The sequence below is a fragment of the Phytophthora parasitica genome, assembly GCF_000247585.1.
Source record: "Phytophthora parasitica INRA-310 unplaced genomic scaffold supercont2.42, whole genome shotgun sequence".
NCBI lineage: Eukaryota > Oomycota > Peronosporomycetes > Peronosporales > Peronosporaceae > Phytophthora > Phytophthora nicotianae.
In genome coordinates this window covers 498,006-513,662 of record NW_008649028.1, presented here as the reverse complement: position 1 = coordinate 513,662, position 15,657 = coordinate 498,006, and the positions used below count along the sequence as shown (strand labels likewise).

The window sequence follows — 15,657 nt, the reverse complement described above, 5'->3', positions numbered from 1 at the left end:
ATGGAGAGGGCACGTTATGAAGCTGTCCCTGTCGGGGAAAAGTGAAATCCCTTGTTCTTCTGCTGTTTTCACCCGGATGAGCCTAACGAACACCACACCATCGGCACTAACAGAAAGATTGCCCTTGACCACGAACCCAAGGTCGGAGGCACGACCAAACGCATACCACATCAGTGCAAGCAAGGCCGCGTCTTGGTAGTCCTTGGAACTGGCGGCGTCATAGTAGAGTCCATCCATCAGAATACGCAAGTCCTCCTTCGTACACGCAGGTGCCTTCTTGACCATTCCACCTTCGACTCTCTTAAGGCAGTGGCGCTCGAGCGTCTGGCCCATCTTGAGAAGCTTCTGTTCGATGGCCGTGCGGTGCTTCGGGTAGGTGTCGAGCAGCCAGTTCTTCACGTGACGGTAATAGCTCATGACAGAGTTCCTAGCCAGCGGCTTCCCTCCTCGTCCCTCCATAAAGGCTAGATGAACACCAAAGCGATCCATGAGCTTCACAAACACCGCTCCGCTTCCGTCTCCAAGGAGGGAGGCTGCGACGAAGTCCATGGTGACTCCTTCCGCAGCGATGAACCGGCCAAATGCGTTGATAGCTGTTTGGCGAGCGCGCTGGGAGTTGGCAGGTGCGAGGTCTTGAAGGCTCATACTCGTTTCTAGTGTTTTGTCGGTAAGAGCGCAAATATGCCAGTGATGTGGACTGAACTAGTGGCTCGTATTGAGCCGCTGCATATTCTGCCCTCCGTGCCTACATTATACGTCGGCACAATGTCGGTAGCCTGTAAACCTACCCCTAGTGGATATTATTGGTAGATTAGATACATAGATGAATGTCATTGGTCATAAGGCGCACACTGCTGCCATTTTCCTATACTTAAATGATGATAAAATTATGTGTCGGCACCTTGATGATATTCATCCATATGGGTCGGTATTATCCACACGAGCCTTCAACGTTTGCAAATTCGACTCGACGATGATCATCAAAGTGAGCGTTAATCGAGGCATCATCATCATGGCTTGTGCTGTTCGACCAACGCTCACTTTTTAATTTGCCGGCGAGGCGCCATGGCATCATTCCGCGGTCTTCTAACGTACTTCGCCGTCGCAGCGTGTGTGCTGAGTGCTGTTGAGACGGTCTCCGCAGCGTCGGACTCTGGTTTCAAGAACCGAACGGCGGTTTTACTAGCGGGTGACTCGATCATGGAGCAAGCTACTGAACCATCCGTGGACGGCTTCATCTCCCTTCTGGCGGGCCGATACTCGCGCTCCGCCGATATGATCGTGCGTGCTCTCTCGGGATACAACACCAGGTAAAACCGTGCACTTTTGCTTGCTTGGAAATGTTCATCTCGCTCACCAGTTTGTTCGACCACTTTCAGATGGTACCTCAAGTACGCGATGCCCGGCATCGAAGAAGAGATCACGAGGGGGGACTACAACCCAGCACTTATCACGCTCTGGCTGGGTGCAAACGACGCAGTGCTGGTTAACGGTAGTAACACTGAGATGCACGTTCCCGTTGCAAACTACAAGGAAAACCTCATTAAAATCGTGGAGAGATTCAAGGAGGTGGCACCCGACTCGAAAATCTTGATTGTCACGCCAAATCACGTCGGTGACGCTGCCCGAAAGAAGGCTGCTGCGGAACGAACCGATTCCAAGAAAGGGTTGTTGGACCGGTCTAACGCAGTGGTGAAGCCGTACGCTCAGGCTTGTGTGGAGGCTGCGAAAAAGACTGGGGTCCCCGTTTTGGACCTGTACTCGCACTTCAACGCCATGACGGTGGCTGCGCGAGACAAATTGTTGGTGGACGGAGTCCACTTCAATGCTGCAGGCCACTTGGTCGTTGACGAGAAATTGCGCGCTACGATTCTGAAGGAGTTTCCTGAAGTCAACGACCTCCTGGACACGTACCAATTCCCGATTGTGAGCCGGTGGATGAAGGACGATCCGTACGTCCCCGAGACTACGAACTAACTCTTTTACAGCGTACGGGGTCTATAATGTTAGAGTCTACATCCAAACCGAGAGCACCTACCTCCAGGCATCTTGTTTTTCAGGTTCTAGCGCCACGTTTCATTGGTAGTACCTGATTCCTGCCAGAAAGAGAAGCAGCTATGCATACAGCAAAAATAGACCACCTTGAAATGTCCACGATTCAAGAATTTGCCGTGCGTGTCGCCATGATACTATCGCTCCGTATTATTAAAGACATTTTGCTCGTCATTGCGATTGCATCTTTCATTTGAGTTGGCGTCTCAGCAAATTCACATGCTGGATTCGAACGTCGTGTGAAAAAATAAAACAAAGGACTAAATCACCATTGAGAGGTTTCTAACTTCGGCGGTCCAAATTTCCTGACTCACAATTGTTGGGTGGGCAAAATAGAGCCTGTTCATTGGTCAAAATGGGTTTTTTCGCTAATCATCTCTCGAGCGACACATTTCAGAATGGACTTCCGTGAGCTGCTACGTGAGGAACGCCGCCGTGCACGGGAGGCAACACAAACCAAGTCAAATGCCGACACAAATGCTGCGCCAAAAGCCACGGACAAGTCTAAAGAAACTGAAGAACGTTTATTGCAATGGCAACAAGCAACACTGAATGTCTGGGCAAAGCGGTGAGGAATCCTCGGTGAAGCACTTGGAAAGCTGCATTGCGTACATAATTAAATCAATGGCTACTTGTCCAGATCAAAAATTGAAATCGAAGAGTTTCGCAAAGGACCGATCCCTGGAGTGTACTACATTCCCAATTGGATCACGCAGGACGAGGAGGCGGCCATTCTGGAGCGAGTGTATGCTGTTCCGGACGACAACGATCTCTGGGTCACACTCAAGCATCGACGTCTGCAAATGTGGGGAGGGGAAGTCAAGGTCCCATTCGACCCCAAGTCACTGCCTGAATGGTTAAACCAGATCAGCCAGACACTAGTGGATGCTGGGATTTTCAGTGAAGAAAAGAAGCCCAACCACGCGCTGATCAACGGTAAGTTCCAGTGGCCTAAACATGTCACTCCATGTAGAACTAACCGGTTGTGCACTACCTGATGCATAGCATATGGTGTGGGGGACTGCATCTTGCCACACGAGGACGGACCTGCGTATTTCCCTCTGGTGTCCATTATCAGCACTGGTGCTGAATGCCGGGTGACGTTTGAGCTGCATCGTGCTTTGGCGTCAGTCGATAGTGATACAGTTTCAAAGTCGGCGACTGATACGAGTGAGATTGTGCAACACTTTGATTTCCAGTTGGAGCGTCGTAGTCTCTTGTTGTTCACCGGAGAAGCCTATGCGCGCTACTTGCACAGTATTGACAACATCCTAGTGGGTACGCGCATTTCATTGACGATACGTCACGTTGATCTTCAGTAGCTTGTCGTTGTAGATAGATAGTGGGAGAACATTGGCGACAGGAAATCTACAAAGATCTCAACGTGTTCTCCACCAGTGAAGACGTTTCATGGCTGCGATGTGTGGTGGCGCCTTGACTAGACGCTTGCTTGATGTTGCATTTACTTTTACCTTTTGATCCGATTTTTCTCATTGTTCAAACGAGAGGCCAAGGCGTAAGAGGAGACAATTGTCGATCCTTATGCTGTCTTCGTCGTCGCAGTCGATCCACCGAGACGGACAGATTTGGGGATCCAGCTCTGCAAGAGTCCGAGATGGAAAGAGCAGTGTCGGTGGAACGCTCCAGCCGATCAATCCACGAGCTCATGCCACCGTGACTACCATTCCAAACAACGAAGCCAGTCTGTACATGGATGACTTCTGTCTCGATACTCCATCATTTGTGACGCTGGCCAGTGCAATGAAGATGCGAGTCTGTGAAGTATTTTGGTGAGTTCTCGCCGAACAAAATACATGTATTAGTCTCGAAAAAACATGACGTGCTTGTCGGTCTTTCAGGCGCCAGGTGCACGTACAACTCATCTGCTCTAGCGAACTATCAACGGAGCAATTCAAGCAATACTCAGCGGTCATGTGTGTCCGCCGTCGTCGTGGATGTCTTGGCAGCTCAGCACTTGCAATTTCCCTAGATCGACGCATGCATCCTGTGCGAATGTTATCGACAAAGGCGAAGGACTCACGAAAGTTAATGATCGGCATCGAGTACGGTTGGCGATCGAAGCGTGTGTGGTTCCGCGCACCCAACGCTGCAGTCTACGAGCAGTGGAACACTGTCATTCGAGCTGCATTACATGGAAATGGTGGAGGATTCGACGAAGAAGAATCCCTCGCCAAGTGGTTTGAGCGTAGCGGTGTTTCCATGATGGAGACCGCGACAACAAGCGGCTTTTGCAGCATGGAACGCTTCAGCACCGACTCGTACGGACGAGGCTGTTCGGCCAGCTACAAGTCCGATATCCCCGACGACGAGTGGTGTGCAGGCGGGCGTGGTAGTAAAACCGAGGACGCAGGTAATCCGGCTGAACGAAACCACTACATCAACTCCTTATCGTTGATCTGTGCACGTTACCGAGGTACCAACCGTGAACACACCGACACGATGATCTGGAGGGGAAGACCCGCCTTCTCCTTCACCGGACCGGACAACATGCGCTACGAATCGTAGACAACGCTCCGTAACAATTGCGTCAATATATTTCCGTGAGTTTTGAGCTATTGAAGAAGCCGATCCGGGACGCATGTATTGAATGAATTAGCGCTTAGTGCTCACTACTTACGGTCGCACTTACATGATCGGCAAGTACAGCGGTTCCTCCTGCACGAAGGGCAGTGCGGCGAGTTTCTGGCACATCGAGCGCACCTTGGACAGCAGCGCAGTCTCGGTAGTGACGACGAACTGCACGTTCGCACGGTCGACGATCGGCGCCTGCAAGATCGAGTAGATGGACACGCCGCTCTCCTCGGCGAGCTGGCCGACGTAGCGGATGACACCCAGACCGTCGGTGATAGTGAGACGCACGTAGAAGTGCGCCTCGTAGTCGGGCTGCAGCGTGAGCGGCACCGAGGCCTTGAACGGGTCGAGCGGGGCGTCGCCGCGTGCCAACTGGATGATGTCGTTCATCACCGAGTTGGCCGTGGGGAAGCGACCAGCGCCCGGGCCGACGTACGCGCTGCTGTCCAGGTTGTCCGAGCGCACATTGACGAGGTTGGTGGCGCCGCTGATGCTGGCGATGACGTTGCTACGCTTGACCACAACCGGCGACACATACACCGTCACTTCCTGAGGCTTGCCGGTCTTCTCGTCGGCGGGCTTAAGTTGCTTGGCCACACCCAGCAACTTAATGGTGCTGTCCATCATCTTGGCGTACTCAAAGTCGGCCGAGGAGACACGGGAGATGCCCACCGTCGGGATGTCCGAAGGCTTAACAATTCCTCCAAAGCCCAGCTTGGCCAAGATGGCAATCTTCGATTGGACGTCGAATCCGTCCACGTCGGCGCTAGGGTTGGCCTCAGCATAGCCCAGATCCTGCGCCTCCTTAAGCACAGCGTCGTAGGCGACGCCCTCTGCCTCCATCTTGGACAGCATATAGTTGGTGGTGCCGTTCATGATGCCGGCAATCTCTGTGATGGTGTCGGAGTTGTAGGCGTTCTGCAGTGTGTGGATGATGGGGATACCACCGGCCACTGCGGCCTCGTAGCCGAAGCGAACGTCCGGGTGGTCCTGCAGCAGCTGCACGATCTCGGGCATGAAGTTGGCAACAAGCGCCTTGTTGGCCGTGATGACGTGTTTGCCGGCCTTGATGGCACTGAAGACCACGTCCTTGGCGTCATCCACGCCGCCCATGAGCTCCACGATGCAGTTGATGCTCTTGTCCTCGAGGATGTCGCTGTATTTGCTCGTGAACTTGGTCTCCGACGCCGAGAAGTGCTTCAATCCGCGGTCCTTGCTCAGATTCTGCACGCAGATCTTAGAGACCAAAGCGTTCACGCCCATGGCCGCGAACTTCTGGCGACGCACGGGGCTGTGCAGCAGGTCGAACACTCCCGCACCCACAGTGCCACAGCCGAAAAGACCCACATTAAGTGTCTTGGACATTATTGTCGTTAAAGAGAGAAGAAGAAGATCGCGGTGTTGCGGCGGGGTAGAGATTGTCAGACTGACCGTGTACGTCGACGGGTTGGCAAAGATTTTTCACACCACAAGAACATTGCTAGCACCCCACCGGCAACAGATGGATGTTTAAGTTGCGTTTATTTTGCGCAAGCATTGAAATGGGCAACTTTAATTGTCATTATGGTGCACAAAAGGGAGATGAGCTTCAATCAGGGTAAGATTTGAAGTGAGAGGCCCCGCTCAAAGCTTTGCCAAAACTGAGAAGAGCACTTTCGTTCCAGTCAGCAACACCAAAAAGAGAACCGAGTTGCAACATGTATTCACCATGATCGAAATGTGATAACGATATACGAACTACAGCAGACGGCTGTGGTTTCAACTATAAGTTGCCTTTTTACAGCCGAGCCAAGCCTCCACCTCGGGATCACAAGGAGGACCGACGCCCCGTTCGATCTCCACTTGCCGGACTTTGATGAAAAGCTGATCGACGTTGCAAGCCACAACTTGCATGCGACTGCTGTAGCACATCCCGACAGTCCCATTGACGGAGGTTACTCCCGGTATATCGCACTGACGGTACATGACTCCGTCGCACGCAGCGATCCGGTCGGGGGCTGGAAAATCGGATAAGCGTTCGAGAGAGAATGGAATTATCGATTTTTGGCAGACTGCAACGGAGAATCTTGCAAGTAGCGCTTTAGTTGCAGTTGTAGCGTGTCGGTGGTCGTCCGAGTCGAGACAAGAGGCGCCAGGGACATTGTACGCCAGATCCGGCACGCAAAACGTGTCGGTGAGGTCACAAATTCCCATGAATCCATTGCAGCACATGTGATTTGGACGGAAAATTGCTAGGCGAGATAGACTGATGAGTGGAGACATGTCGGGCACGGCTGGTACTTGTTGGATATGTGCGAGAGCCATGGTTTCCAAGTTGGGGAGGTTGTCGAAAGACGGGAGTTCAGTGAGGGACAACAGCACTGCCAATACCATGCTGCGTAAATTTGGAGTGCCGTCAAAAGCTGGGAGTGCGACGAGGCTGTGGTGGTTGCCGAGATGCAGGAAGGTGAACTCTGGTAGATCGCTGAAAATGTCTGAGGGGAGAGTTACGAGATTCCGACTGCCGAATTTGCCTTCTAGGTGCCTGTACATGAATTTTCACCCTTCAGTGTCACTCGGAATGCATACACGGATCAAACGGCAATTTTCTAGTCACGTACAGATGCTGAAGCTGCTTGAATTCTTTAGCCCAACTTGGAATTTCCTCGATACTGGTGTAGATCAGGGAGCTAAAACACAAGACAAGATAATCAGTCAAAGAAAAGCAACATGATGATTGCGTTCTGCTCTACTTGCATCGTTTTCATGTCCTTGCAGCGACGCAACTCGTCCGGCCAGCGTCGCAACTGGCGGTTGATCAGTTGCAATGTGTGTAAACGACCTGCTTCTGCTAGTACACGAACTGTGTCCGTCATGTCCTCAGGGAAGTTCCATTCCTGAGCGGTTCGTGGGGCGCGATCGCCGTCGATTATTACGATGCAAGGGCATTGGTTCCCTGTGTCCCAAATGTGGGCATACGCCACACATTCTGGATAAGTTTCGCAGGCAGCGCGGGAGCTCGTAATTGCTGTGTGAGTCAAGACAATTGCGCAGATGCTGGCAGCGATGAAAGCTAATGCAACCAAACGCGGCACTGATTTTTGTCGCTTGGTAACTTCTGTAAGTTTTTGGGGAGACACGGGTCGGGTGCTTCGAAGTTGGCACCTTTGCGAGATAATCACTGCTATCACTCGAACTAAACGGTAGCAAAACGAGAGATTCAGTCCGACGCTCAGTATGAAGTCCAGCACTCCACTAATCCGTAGCGAATTGAAGTTGACGAGGAACAGAGCGACTTCAGCTGGATCTGCCTGCATTCGTGCATACCGCTCGAAGTTACCATCGGGGAGAATTTCTGCATTAACCAAATACACATCGCGGTCAAAGCTGAAGTTGTGGTAGCAGTAACCCAGGACTGCAATGGGGTACACAACGGCTGCTGTGAGGTCGAACCTAGGCAAACACAATGTGAGCATGGGAAAAAGAAACTCTAAAAACGGTTGAGGTTACGTACACGGAATCTATGAGAACTTCAGTAAAAGCGGTATGTTTATCCAGCATAATGTTCACTGCCACAGATAACCCATTCAATGCGATAAACGAAGCATACCCGTACCCGAACACAATGGGGAGTCCTTGGTTGAGTAAACGGCGTAGTGCGAGACCTTGCACGACCAAGTCACAAGCCTTCTGAAATATATTCTTCAAACCAGCACACTTAGTATGAAGACATGAAGCTCGAAAGTACCTGAATACACTTACGAATAATTTACGGTTGATTGCATTGAATCCTGTCAGTTCGGTGTAGATACGATAAATATTTTGCAATTTGCTTTTTACAGCAGGAGTGCACCGCAGTAGCCAGCATGATGATAAGGAGTCCCATGCGGCTGCGACAGCCGAATTCCAACTTGGTTGACATATTCCCACAGCCGTGTGATGATATCGCAGTATTCTGACGAGCACGATGATGTAACACGCATTTACCAGAACAAGCCCCGCAACGCTGATCCACTTTAAAGTAGGAGGATGCTCCACAATAAGCCAGAAACTTCCATTATCATAGTCGCCGGTGTTCATGATTAAGTTGGCAGCTTCATTCGGTGCCACAGTGATAAAGATGAGCAAAGATGTCCACAAGATGCATACGACTACGACGACTAACAGCGGAATTCCAAGAGCACCGAACGTTTGTCGGACAGTGAGGCCTGCCGGTATTTGAACAGTCTCAGTAGATTTCCGCCGTTCCTTGTCGTTTCTCTGATTTCGCCATGGCACTACACGTTGTGGGGTAGCCTGTGTTGAGACGAGGGCTGGAACCAGATCTAGATGCGGACTTGGGGCCACCTTCGGAGAATGGAATATCTTTGAAAATATCGACGGGTTCCGTTCTTCGTAGTGGTGATGCGTGCCTGCATACGACAGCTTTTGCGCTGTTGGAGTTGCTTTATCCAACCAGAGCTTGCGGTCTTGATCAGACATCGGTCGCAACTCTCCTTGTTGGGAGGAGATTACGCTGCCGGAACCAAAATAACATCTCGAAGTTGTGTGCAGTTTCTCGGAGATCGTCGTTTAGTGGTAAAATGGTCTCGTGTTGCTCGATTAGTGTCATCCTTGCTTCTACTTGTTCCCTCGCGTATGGAATACAATGGAGGGGATGCTGAATTCAATGGGCTCGTCAATAGAGACAATGTGGGTTGTCTAAACTTACCAAACTTTAAGCAAATGCATTCATTCCACAAAGCCAAAACGGGAGAAATATTGTTGGACCCAACTTCCCGGTTCAATATTCTCTGCATCACTGCCAAATGAATTAACATCAAACTGATGTCAGTAAAAAAAATGGGAGGTGACGAGAAGATCTATCTGCTTAACTTTGTGATCAGCAGAAAAGCTGATTCTATGGAGCACCAATGCTGAATACGCGCCTGGGACCTCAAGACGCACAAAAATCGGCGTTACCATTAACATGGATCTGGGAAGCATGGGTTGGACTTACAATTAAATTCTCACTCTTTGGTTTGTTTTGAAGTTGCATCTATTTGCAACGTGCTGGTAATTCGAGTTACTGCACTGCTTTGACGAGTCTTCAAAAACGAATACCTGGCGAGTCCCGTCACTCTATCGCGATACCCGGCGACGACAATAACGAAGCCCTTTGATGAATGGCTTGTGCTCAACAACAATCCAGAACTGGCTGTAGTAGTAGTCCTTCATGATCATGACAAGGTTGGTCGCGACGATCAGACCCCGAGGTCCCATAGGATACTCACGATCACCTCGAGGAATAAGTACTTAGCTGCTTGCACTCGCGAATCAGAGGGGGTATTGTGTATCCTTGCAGCGCGACTCAACGTGTGGATGTGAGGCCATTTCAGTACGCTCGCGCCACATACTCCGTTGTGAGAGTGCCGCTTGAACCCGACTGTCATTCTGCCAAAAGCGGCAAGCCTGTCAGGCTTATTTGTCTGTGAGAGACCGTCATGTTGAAGCTATTCCCTTGCGTGTCGCGCGATGACTGCTTCAAGTGCTCAGTCGAACTCCGACTCGAAGCTGCAAAAAACAAATGAAACTTGGTAATTCACGACCGTTGATGATGTACACGTTGAACTACCATAGCGCGAAGCCTCCTCGACGCACGACGAGGGCTACCTGTACAGCAGTGGCGTGCCTAACAATCTGTACGCTACAGCTCTTCCTGAGTCAATGTGTTTCTCAGAGGCAATTCTTCAAGACTAGTAGACGAGCCGATGCAAGATACTACTAGTAGTATGCCCGTGTATTTTACACTGTACCAAGTCAACGAAATCGCCTTCACTCCAGATCTCATGATCTTACCTTGGCTCATGCTTTCAAAGCTTTCCAAGTTGTAAACTCCGCTTCTTGTGACGGGGTGCTTTAAATGCGAGCAAACGATTCACCGGGAACACCCGAGGACGCTGTTAAATCGCGCAAGGGAGTCGACAGTTTGTTTGGATAGGTCAGTGGACTTCAGAACAGAGGAAAATCTGCAATGCTGCACATTTACAGCTCAGGTGGCCCACGAGTGCAAGAAAAGATGTTGGAAAACGCAGTTTTGCAGCTTTTTCATTTTGTTCATGCTGGACAGGCGATTGTCATCTCTCGTTTGCCGTGCGCGGATCCATAATCAACAGCGTACACAGCTCTTCTCGCAATCTACAGGCCTTTTCTATTTGTCGGAACTTTTTTTTCGAGCCAATCTCGGCGGAGAACCGTTTTTCATCAAGCGATCTTGCCCATTGAAACACCCTATCCTGGATAATACATACCGGAAGATACTGTAAAACCATATTTAAAGCAACTAAATTTATGCGGCATATGGGCCGAGTCGGCCTTCAGAGCCACAGAAGATTGTCTGATGGCAGCCTGAGCGTGTAGTCCTTTAGAACTTTAGGTACCAAATGCTTGTTGTTAATGCCACCCGAACAGAGCAGCCGTTTTTGTCTTTGTTTCTCGTTAGCAAGCAACCAGTGCTGCTTGGTTCTGTTACTTCAATACTTGGGTTCGCGCGCTGCCGGAAACGCAAGGCAGGAGGATGCTGTACATCAAGTGTCGTCGTCGGTACCACCACTGCGTCCACTAAAGATCGCACTGACATTCAGAAACTGTGGGAAACGCGGGTGTCTAAAGCATGCAATTTATGCAATATATTAGCGACGACTGCATCAGCCTTCGCCTACTGCATTTGCAAAGTACTAGTGAACATAATGTAGTTTAAGTCTTACGCGGGCCGACGTGTGTGGACTGCGACGGCTTGACCAAGCGGATACCTAAAAATTTTCTGATATGGAGTCGCACTTACTCGAAATGTGACAGTGCAGCGTGGAATTGAGACTCGTCGCGCTATTCACACAGTTCCAGGCGGGACGGACGCCATGAGATCGGTTCCCTAAAACCGAACCGATTTTCGATGAAGAGTGAAATATAAGGGGGTTATCCGAGCGCCAGGCATCTCCAGGAACCAGTACAACGTGCTTGGGTTTCAGCATACTCTCCATAGCGCCATGTAGGAACAGAATCTGCCTCAGCTGAAGCATGCGCCCCCTCGGTCACTGCAATTAGTCACGCTTGAAACAAACAGCATTTGTAGTCATCTAGACGGTGCGCACAGCCGATTTGCCGCAGCGGAACACGCCAGGCAAACTTTTTGCCGCAAAGCTCCTCGCGGGGCCGACCGTCAGTCCATCATCTGCAATCGGGAAACGCGGCTCCACTGCAGCCGCGTTCCGGATGCCTCACACAGATGGGGACAATACGTGTACTTTTCGTCGACGCTCGCCGGCGTTGTGGCTGCGGGCTGCGATTGCCAGCTCGAGGCAAAGGCGATAGTGAAGTAAGCGGTAGAGCTCAGCACATGCACGACGGCAGCAGCTCGCTCGCTGGTGCCGTCAATACGTAGCAGGGCCAACAATCGCGCCGTGGACTCCCAAAAGATACTTGTGCTACAGTTGACGGTCCAACGGCGGTCCGCGGTAAGAAGCGGTTGCCGCTCGCATCATCACCTCCATCGCAAGACTCTTTGAGTCAATAATGTGGGTTGCCTCGCCATGCAACTTGGCGGACGTGAATGTGGCAAGGTTGGCACTGCAAACTCGGCATGCCACCGGCTTCCTTGCTGATGCTCGGGCCCGGGTGACCCGCGGGTCGGGCCGTTTCGGGCTTCTTTTACAGGCGTATAGCCAGAGCAGGTCTCAAAAAACGTGACAATACTGTCTCGTCTGCTCTCTCGTGCGCTGATTGGCGGAAAATGTCAAGCATACGGTGCATAGTGAAATCGAGTCGGCCATACTGAATCCAAGTGATCTTCCAGCGCAGGAGGGGCATTTGGTACAAGCGATGGGCGCGTCAAGAGAGCGCGGCGCGCTGGCCGCCCTTCGTTTCGCGAGCAGCTCCAGTTGCCGCTGTTGCCTCCATTTGCCAAAAGTCCGCGTCGTCGCCGTATCCTGCCACCACCACCAACCGCAATGAAGGACGGAGTCTGCACACTGAGCGCGACTGTACTGGAGGCGCATGCGCTGGGCGGCACCAAGATGTTCGAGGTCAAGGTGGCCTGCAAGGGCAAGAGCACCTCGGTCTACAAGAGCAAAGAGGACTTCAAGAGCGTGCTCGACATGTTCCGCCTCGTGGGCGCCATGTGCCGCGCCAAGAGCGACCGCTGCGAGGTCTGCGCCTCCTGCAGCACCTTGAGCCCCGTGCGCGTGTGCGATGAGGACTCTCTCGACGACTTCCTGAACAGCGTGCTGGCCAAGCTGCGCAAGGCCGAGCCTGCCGATATCGAGCAGTGCAGCACGCACCGCGGCGTCGTGCAGATCCTAATGGACTTCCTCAACGTGCGCAACGGCAAGTATTTCTGTGAACTCACGCCCGAGATGGAGGAGGAGATCAGTCCCAAGAGCAACAACAGCCAGGACCTGCACGACGAGGTGGATCTGGACCACCCGGTTTCGCGTTGCTCGCTCAACCGCACGCTTTCGGAGCAGTTCGCTGCCATGGATTCGGTGTGCTAGCGAAAGTATGCCAGCACAACCGCACCACTACCAACTACCCCACACAGCTCCCGCATTTTCCACTATATAAACGCAAGCAAGTATGCAAGCGAGCAGCGCAGCTCCTCCGCACCCCTCCGATAGCACCTCGCTTCCGTCCTGCGAAGCAGGATTGTAGATTCACCCCATGCAAGACCTTCTCTCTCCGCTGTGTAGCTTGTTGTCGTCTCGAGAGAAGTTGATGGCGCACGGCGGAAGAACTGGCCAAAGACGTCGCAAAGGCGTCGACGATTTCCATGCGTACAATAATTGAAACGAATAATATAAGAGCTCCTACATGTGGCAAAACTACACTCTGCGTGACGTCAATCAACGACATTCTTAGCCGGAAACTGTAACCGTACGCCACGTCAGTGAGAATTTCTTGTTGGGGGATCGCAAACGCACATTTATCGCAGGTGCCACCGAACATGCAACTTGAGTGGCGTCTTGGTATCAAACTTCTTGATGCAAGTTCGCTGCTCGACTTCAACTTTCAACAGAGCACAAGCCTGTGACAAGCTCAATCGAGCCAGCAAAACAAAATTATTATCATCACCTGCTGCTTTCTGATGCTTTGCAGATTGCCTTGAAGTGGAGCGAGCTGCGAGCTGCACACGAAGCGAGTCTGTAATGCTAACTGTACGCGGTAAAAGAAGGCCTCGTCTCGTGTTTCTGTCGACTTCTCCCATGCAGAAAGCGATGCTGATTGATTCTTACGAGACGCAGGTGCACTAAATGCTGAAGCTAAATGCTATGTGTTGGCTACTGCCACTTGCTGCTCCTCTCCGTCCGCCATCGCCTCGTCATGGATGATCTTCAGCATCTCCTGGCTCTCCAAGGCGTGGATGGCGCCAATGGTGTTACGGCGTCGCGGACGGAGCGCAGCGTTGGCGTGGGCTTCCTCTGCCTGAGCCTGCGTCATGGCTGCGCGGATGTGGTGCAGCAGCTCGGCCTCTGTGTTAGCGCCCACGAACTCCAATACCTTCTTCTGGAGGAACGCACACCAGCTACTGCGTCGCTGAACCTCCAGCGCGGCCTCCACCAGGCCGTCCAGCGCTCGCTCGCGCTTGCGGTTGGACGGATGGGTTGACACCCAATCGAAATCCATGTCCAACTCGTTCTCACCTGCCTCCGGGTCTGCATAGAAGGCAGTGAACGCCTTCCACAGCCGCGGGGCCTCGGACGGATCGTAGCACGCGCTAGCAAGCAGCATGATGCCGATGTGGTCCGCTTCGGCCTCTTGCGACCGACTAAAGGGCAAGTTGAAGGCTGCAAGTGCAACGCACGCGATTAGTCTGCTTCAACCACGGCACCACAACAACGACAAGATGCGATACACGAGCGCGGCAGGTGCGTACCGAACTGGAAAATGTACTTGAGCAGTGGGCTCTCCATGCCCAGAATGAACTGGAGATACATCAGCGGCAACATGCTCATCGACTCGGCCGTGTGTCTCGCCAGCGCGTGCCCGATTTCGTGCGCCATCACGACCGCTAGTGCGTCGTGCTTGCTATGACAAATTCCCTTCTGTACCGCAAAGTCGATGAGGTCCAGAATCCCCGTCTGCACGATGATCTTACCCCCGGGAGCGCAGCAGGCGTTGGCGGAGGACGGATTGTCCACCAGCCAGACTCGCCAGTCGTATTCGCGAGGGAATAAATGCTCCGACACGGACACCAGTCGACTACCGAGAATGAAGAAAAGTTAGAGGCTATGAGCTAAAGCAGTGAACAGGATGAAGGACGTACGTTGCTACATCGATACACATTTGCAATTGCGGTCCGTCGTCGATAGTTTTAGCCCCTGCCAACTCTTCCAGTGCTGTTTTGTTACCAAGTTCCTACAGCACACAGTTATCTAGTCACAACAAAATGGCATCATTGGCAACACTCGGCGGCTGACGTACACATTCTTCCTCTCGGGAGAGCACCACGACCTGCGTGCGTCCAGTGATGGGGACGGTGTGCAAGTTAGTGAGGAACTGGTACGTGGCCGACGTGATCCCCAGCACAGCTCCCCACCTTATCAACTGCGGATCGTAGTCACAGCGGTTAGCTACGTATTTAGACATTTGCTATCACAACTCTGCTTCTGACCTCCGTCTGCAGCTTGGACGGACGCACATCTGCAAACAAATAGCAGGAGCATCAGAAACATGAACCTAACAATGCCAGTGAAATGAGTTGGACGCACGAGTCTGCACCAAATTCAGGTGCGGGAACTTGATTACATGCAGCATCTCCAAGGGGTGCATGCTGCGCAGCTTCGTCTTGGGCCCAAAGATGGACCAGCTGTGGCTGGGCACCGCCGCGCGCCCGCGACGGAAGACGTTCACCCAGCCCATCGGTGATGGTCCAAAAACGAAAGCTGATTCCAGAATCAGACATCTGATAAATACGAATACAGACGATCCCCTCGGTAGTTATAGCGTGTGTAGCCGCCAATTTATTCCGGTATAAGGGTATTCCTATCCACGAATGTACCA

At 52.0% G+C, this 15,657-nt stretch overlaps 7 protein-coding genes across 11 annotated transcripts; 4 read left to right on the top strand and 3 right to left on the bottom strand.

Moving 5' to 3' along the window:
* Positions 1-1,065: 1,065 nt before the first annotated feature.
* On the top strand, positions 1,066-1,977 carry PPTG_14690 (hypothetical protein; the record flags this gene model as incomplete). Its single annotated transcript, XM_008911652.1, has 2 exons — positions 1,066-1,310; positions 1,380-1,977. The coding sequence occupies 2 exons, from the start codon at positions 1,066-1,068 to the stop codon at positions 1,975-1,977; spliced, it is 843 nt and encodes a 280-aa protein (XP_008909900.1).
* A 473-nt stretch (positions 1,978-2,450) lies between these two features.
* Positions 2,451-3,374, top strand: PPTG_14689 (hypothetical protein; the record flags this gene model as incomplete). The annotated part of the gene is made up of 3 exons (XM_008911651.1): positions 2,451-2,620; positions 2,693-2,988; positions 3,058-3,374. The coding sequence occupies 3 exons, from the start codon at positions 2,451-2,453 to the stop codon at positions 3,372-3,374; spliced, it is 783 nt and encodes a 260-aa protein (XP_008909899.1).
* A 220-nt stretch (positions 3,375-3,594) lies between these two features.
* On the top strand, positions 3,595-4,626 carry PPTG_14688 (hypothetical protein; the record flags this gene model as incomplete). Its single annotated transcript, XM_008911650.1, has 2 exons — positions 3,595-3,842; positions 3,912-4,626. 2 exons carry the CDS (start codon positions 3,595-3,597, stop codon positions 4,576-4,578), a joined length of 915 nt encoding a protein of 304 aa, XP_008909898.1. The 3' UTR covers positions 4,579-4,626.
* PPTG_14687 (hypothetical protein) lies at positions 4,295-6,173 on the bottom strand. Its single transcript, XM_008911649.1, has one exon. The coding sequence runs from the start codon at positions 6,007-6,009 to the stop codon at positions 4,699-4,701; it is 1,311 nt and encodes a 436-aa protein (XP_008909897.1). The 5' UTR covers positions 6,010-6,173; the 3' UTR covers positions 4,295-4,698.
* Positions 6,174-6,328: 155 nt separating this feature from the next.
* Positions 6,329-10,177, bottom strand: PPTG_14686 (hypothetical protein). Of its 3 annotated transcripts, XM_008911648.1 has the most exons (7): positions 9,637-10,176; positions 9,335-9,558; positions 8,386-9,246; positions 8,138-8,325; positions 7,381-8,076; positions 7,245-7,313; positions 6,329-7,168 (listed from the first exon to the last, which is right to left on the bottom strand). In XM_008911648.1, the coding sequence occupies exons 3-7, from the start codon at positions 9,103-9,105 to the stop codon at positions 6,403-6,405; spliced, it is 2,439 nt and encodes an 812-aa protein (XP_008909896.1). In that variant the 5' UTR covers positions 9,106-9,246; positions 9,335-9,558; positions 9,637-10,176; the 3' UTR covers positions 6,329-6,402. The 3 variants fall into 3 exon arrangements, with proteins under 3 accessions (XP_008909896.1, XP_008909895.1, XP_008909894.1); XM_008911647.1 differs by having other exon boundaries at positions 6,403-7,168; positions 8,386-9,558; XM_008911646.1 differs by having other exon boundaries at positions 6,403-7,168; positions 8,386-10,177.
* A 1,430-nt stretch (positions 10,178-11,607) lies between these two features.
* On the top strand, positions 11,608-13,484 carry PPTG_14685 (hypothetical protein). Its single transcript, XM_008911645.1, has one exon. The coding sequence runs from the start codon at positions 12,609-12,611 to the stop codon at positions 13,149-13,151; it is 543 nt and encodes a 180-aa protein (XP_008909893.1). The 5' UTR covers positions 11,608-12,608; the 3' UTR covers positions 13,152-13,484.
* PPTG_14684 (hypothetical protein) lies at positions 13,222-15,544 on the bottom strand. Of its 3 annotated transcripts, XM_008911643.1 has the most exons (7): positions 15,366-15,544; positions 15,269-15,297; positions 15,079-15,201; positions 14,921-15,012; positions 14,531-14,856; positions 13,578-14,441; positions 13,480-13,522 (listed from the first exon to the last, which is right to left on the bottom strand). In XM_008911643.1, the coding sequence occupies exons 1-6, from the start codon at positions 15,514-15,516 to the stop codon at positions 13,924-13,926; spliced, it is 1,239 nt and encodes a 412-aa protein (XP_008909891.1). In that variant the 5' UTR covers positions 15,517-15,544; the 3' UTR covers positions 13,480-13,522; positions 13,578-13,923. The 3 variants fall into 3 exon arrangements, with proteins under 3 accessions (XP_008909890.1, XP_008909892.1, XP_008909891.1); XM_008911642.1 differs by having other exon boundaries at positions 13,222-14,441; XM_008911644.1 differs by having other exon boundaries at positions 13,222-14,441; positions 15,079-15,297.
* Positions 15,545-15,657: the final 113 nt, after the last annotated feature.